At 45.1% G+C, this 4505-nt stretch overlaps 1 protein-coding gene across 2 annotated transcripts in view; it reads right to left on the bottom strand.

Annotated features, from left to right (window-relative positions):
* Nucleotides 1-2241: 2241 nt before the first annotated feature.
* The window catches only part of UTP14A (UTP14, U3 small nucleolar ribonucleoprotein, homolog A (yeast)), a 19312-nt gene continuing 17048 nt past the window's right edge, over nucleotides 2242-4505 (bottom strand). Inside the window, exon 15 of one of the 2 annotated variants that reach the window (XM_012653463.1) lies at nucleotides 2242-2679. In XM_012653463.1, coding sequence (XP_012508917.1) covers nucleotides 2407-2679 — 273 coding nt within the window. In that variant the 3' untranslated portion in view covers nucleotides 2242-2406. The remainder of the gene's footprint in view (nucleotides 2680-4505) is intronic. The other variant, XM_012653464.1, reaches the window with a different exon arrangement.

The raw sequence follows: 4505 nt of genomic DNA, 5'->3' as shown, positions 1-4505 counted from the left end.
CTGGGCCTTGGGGGAGCCGAGCCAGGGCGGTACCATTTGGAACAGAGAGGGGGGCTTGGGGGAAAGGGAGGAGCCAGGGGTCAGAACCCTGTAGGGGGCGGGGGGGCGCCACACCCTGGGAAAAAGGCTTGGGCACATCCAGAATCGACCAATCAGCGAGCAAGGCCAGGGTGGCGTCAAGGGGCAGCTTCGGCCAATGGGAAGGGAGAACACTTCGGAGGTTCGGAGGAAGAAAAGAAAAAAAAAAGCCCCACGAAACAACAGTCGAATCCGTTTGGGGGCTTGGAAGGCTGGGAGTGGGCGTCGTTTATAGCACGTTCTGGCGCCTGCCCTCCCCTTTGAAAGATGGGGTCGCTCGCATCACTCCTGGGCAGTGGGGAGCAAACAGAGCTGAGGAGGGTCCCGGGAAAGTAGACGGGGATTGGCCGTTTACGGGGGGCACTTGATTGGGCGCTTCAATTTGGGGGTGGGTGGGACGGAGGTGGCAGCTTTGTGCTCAAAAGAGTGAGAGCGTGTTGTGGTCTCTTAAACGGAGGCTGGAGTGGGCAGGGGTCCCTCATTCCCACCGGTGGCTACTGACTTAAGTGTCAACCAGCAAGTGGATCGTGGATAATCTCAAACCAATGGATAATTTAAAAATGCCCTTTGGGCACTGAACACTGCTCAACATACTCGTTTCCCTTCCCTCCCAAGTTCCAGGTGGTTTCTTAAGAGAATGAGCAATGGTAGGGGCCACGGCTACCACTGGGAAATTCATAGAAATTTCTCATGTGGCTTTTGGCTTCAGAGTTAATTTAGGATCATAGTCCCCGCTCAGTCACTAATTTAATGTGTAACACTAGATATACCACTCTTTTCTGAAATCTTTTGCCTACAAAATATAGGTATTGGGGACTAGCTACCTTTGAGGTCTGAACATTTTAGAACTGATTTGGAGGGTGATGTCCTTGGAAGAGAGGGCCATATTGGGAGAATTGCAAAAGAAAACTTGGAGTAGTACAGATTTTGACTCAGGAATTCTAAATGTCTCTAAAGCTCCTGAAATTTTATGTGAAATGATGTACGTTTGTGCATTTTTCTGGAGAGCGTTCATAACTTTCATCAAATTTTGAGAGGGGCCCGTGACACAGAACAATTAGCCCATTTTGGTCTAAAAATGCTGAGGGTGGGACTGAACTTCCAAGGCAGGAGGTGAAGTGCAGTAGTGGTATGTCTTTGGAATCAGAGGGGTTCCCTAAATTCCTTGGTAGGAATCCCAGTCGGAGGGGCTCTTTGCTTATGCTTCTTGTCATCCAAAGAAAGGCAAGTTCCTCAGAGCTGAAAATCGCATGTGAACTTCCATATTGCAAAGTAATGCTGGAAGAAGCTGTACTTTGAATGAATGCTGAGTGGTTGGCCCTGAGCTATGAAGGAAAGGGAATAGAGGTTTACTTCTGAAATCGCATCTACCTTATCTGTAAAGTAAGGGTAAAACTTCCCAGTCTTGTTATGAGAAAATAAGTTTGAGATACTCTGGACAGTAATCTGTATAAGCTGGGAAGCTCACACATGTCAAGAAAATGATAGTGGCTAGACTTGTGGGGGACAGAACCCAGCTTCAGCACCACCCTGGTCTTAGGATCAGTCTAGGACAGAATCCATTTGCAGAGTTTGTACATACTGTTTCTAGGTTCAGAGGTTAAAATACACATTTTTTTTTTTTCTTAACAGTCTAACTCTGTTGCCGGGGTTAGAGTACAGTGGCATCATATAGCTCACTGCAACCTCAAACTCCTGGGCTCAAGCGATCCTCCTGCCTCAGCCTCCCGAGTAGCTGGGACTGTAGGCACGTGACACCACACATAGCTAGTTTTTCCATTTTGGGTACGGAGAGGGTCTCCCTCTTGCTCAGGCTGGTCTCGAACTCTTGACCTTAAGCGATCCTCCTGCCTCGGCCTCCCAGAGTATTAGGATTACCAGCATGAGCCACTGTGCCCGGCCTAAAATATACAATATTTTATCACTATTCTTAACTCTTCAAACTGGCAGTTATTTATGGTGGATCATATCTGATGTGACATATTTAAGATCATAGACTAGGGTAAATTTTCTCCATTCTGCTTTAGGACCAACTGCATAATCCTTGGTAAGAAAATGGGGGGCCCCTGACAAATACAACTCGAGAAATGCAAGGCTGGAGCATCCAAAGGTGTATGACTTGAAGAAAATGATTCAGCTGGGGGACAACACAGAACACACTGTAGTTAAATAGATAAAAATGCCTTTATTTCTAAAATGTAGCTTAACTACACCCACAGTGTGCTAAGCCAGTTTTGGAATTCATCCTGCAGCAGAATAAAACTGGGCCAAACCAGGAGCAATCAGGGCTCCTGGTCCCAGGCATCAAGACGTCGCTCTTCCAGCAACTCAATCTATAGAGTTTTTCTTCAGCTGTTTTTTGTGATGTGCGGAGAGTCGTTTTGGATTCCTCTGTACGAAAGAGAGGTCTGACCTTGAGGAAGACCGGTAGCCCACGTCCTCTGCTTTTATGGGCTTAATGATATGGCCTGCCTTGGTGACAATCTTGGGAGTGGTCAGTTTTTGGAAGGCCCTCTGGGTGTTCCATGTAGATCCTATAGGGGTCTGGATGGTCCTTTCAAATTGCCAATGGTGGGTGAATGGGTATGGGAGCACTCGCACCTGGAAAGGAAGGGAGAGTGATTTGGTGTGAGCCAGGCCTAGCGTGCGGTTATATACTCTAATGGCAACTCCAGTCAGGTACCGTTTTGGTTGAGGCCATGGTCCTACAAGATGACTGCCAGTGAGTGAAGCTACGGAGATGTCAAGGCATCCCAGTGCTCCCATCTAACCTTAGGAGTCCCAATCTGCTTGAGGACATTTAGGAGTAAAGGGGCCTAAGTTAATTAGCTCAGGAACCCCCTGGGTTTACCTAACAATTTGGGATTAAAAAAACACCCTGACAAAGCCCCTGTCTAGCTACAGTAGCTCCAAGGCTGCTGTGCCAGACTGAGTTTTCCTATTTAACACCATGACTGCAGAAAGCACCCAGGCCTTTGGGTATCCCTGTGGATTTTATGACCCTTCTACCCTCTTCATTTTCCCAATCCCTTCCTAACCTCTCCTTGATACATATGATTGATGTTTTAAGGAACCCAAAGATACGCTCCGAATCCTGAACTCTACCAAGTTGTCATGCTTAGCTTCATCTTCTTTTGGCATCACAGAATGCAGAGCTGGAAGACCCCAGATATTGGCAATGGTCATCTCCCTTGGCCTCAAGATTTGGTTTAGAAAAGGGAAGTGATTTATGTAAGTAACTTAGGAGCAGCATGGGAGAACAGAACCTAGGGCTCCTGTTTCCTTGCCTGGTACTCTTCTGTACTCCACTACATTGCCACCTTCCAACATTTAAACAATCTTTAAACAGTTCCCCAATGGCCGAAGGAGGAAAAACACATAAGGAAAAATAAAGGGGTGGGGGGAGTTAAAATCAGTAGTTTTTGGAGATACTCAATGGAACACTCAAGAGAAGCTGAGTACTATCTGGTGGTCCTGGTAGTAGTGAAGGAAACAGATTCTCTTTAGGTTAAGGTAATGTCTTATTTGGGTTGATGGCTAGATCAATGCATGTCACCCAGGAGAAGAGAAAAAAACCCACCTGGTCAAAGTATTTAGTCTCAGGAGTTTCCCTACCACCCCACTTTGAAGCACTTTATTCTACTGCATATTGGAACCTGCAACATGTGACTTATTAAAAAGATGAGGAAAATAAAGGGAGAGTTTTGAAAAACTGTTAGTTTGCTGTGACTGTATTAAAGAACTAATAGATAAGACTCCTGAAAGGGAAGGGTGATCTTTATTGAGGTCTGCACTCTACCTACCACCTGGAATTCTGGCCTGTCAAAGCACCTTTTCCCCTCTCCCTTATCCCCTGCCAGTGCAACTGCCTATTTTCTAGTTATATATCCTCAATTGGGACTGCAGTGGTTATAATTCAATTTCTGCAGTGATCGGTTCACAAAGTAAGATCAAATAGAGTATTATGGTTATTGAAATGTATATTTTTTTCACCTCTGTTCTGTACCCATTAAATAGTTCTTTTTTTCTTTCCAATATTATACTGGCTGGGGACAGATCTCAGAATAGAAGGGAACATAAAGGTCTAGTCTAATCTCATTCTTGAGTCCCCTTTACACACGCTCAAACCCCAGAGCAGCCCTGAATCCTGCCTCTCCTCTAACTTCTACTTTATGTGACTCCACTTAACAGCCTTATATATACTTGAAGACCATGATCATGCTCAAATTTTCTTTTCTATTATAAACATCCCTAGCTTATTATCAAATGACACAATTTAAAATCTTTCCAGTCTCCAGAACAAGTACCAGTTTGTCTTCATTTTTCCTAAGATGCAGCTCAAACATTGTAGCCCCTGTTTGAGCATTACCTTGACTATAAATACAAGCCTGCAGAATGGTGATTCTTTTTTTTTTTTTTTTTTGAGA

The sequence above is a fragment of the Propithecus coquereli genome, unplaced genomic scaffold (assembly GCF_000956105.1).
Source record: "Propithecus coquereli isolate 6110/MARCELLA unplaced genomic scaffold, Pcoq_1.0 Scaffold42, whole genome shotgun sequence".
NCBI lineage: Eukaryota > Metazoa > Chordata > Mammalia > Primates > Indriidae > Propithecus > Propithecus coquereli.
Note: the sequence above shows the minus strand (reverse complement) of the source record. Positions and strands in the feature narration are given on the sequence as shown.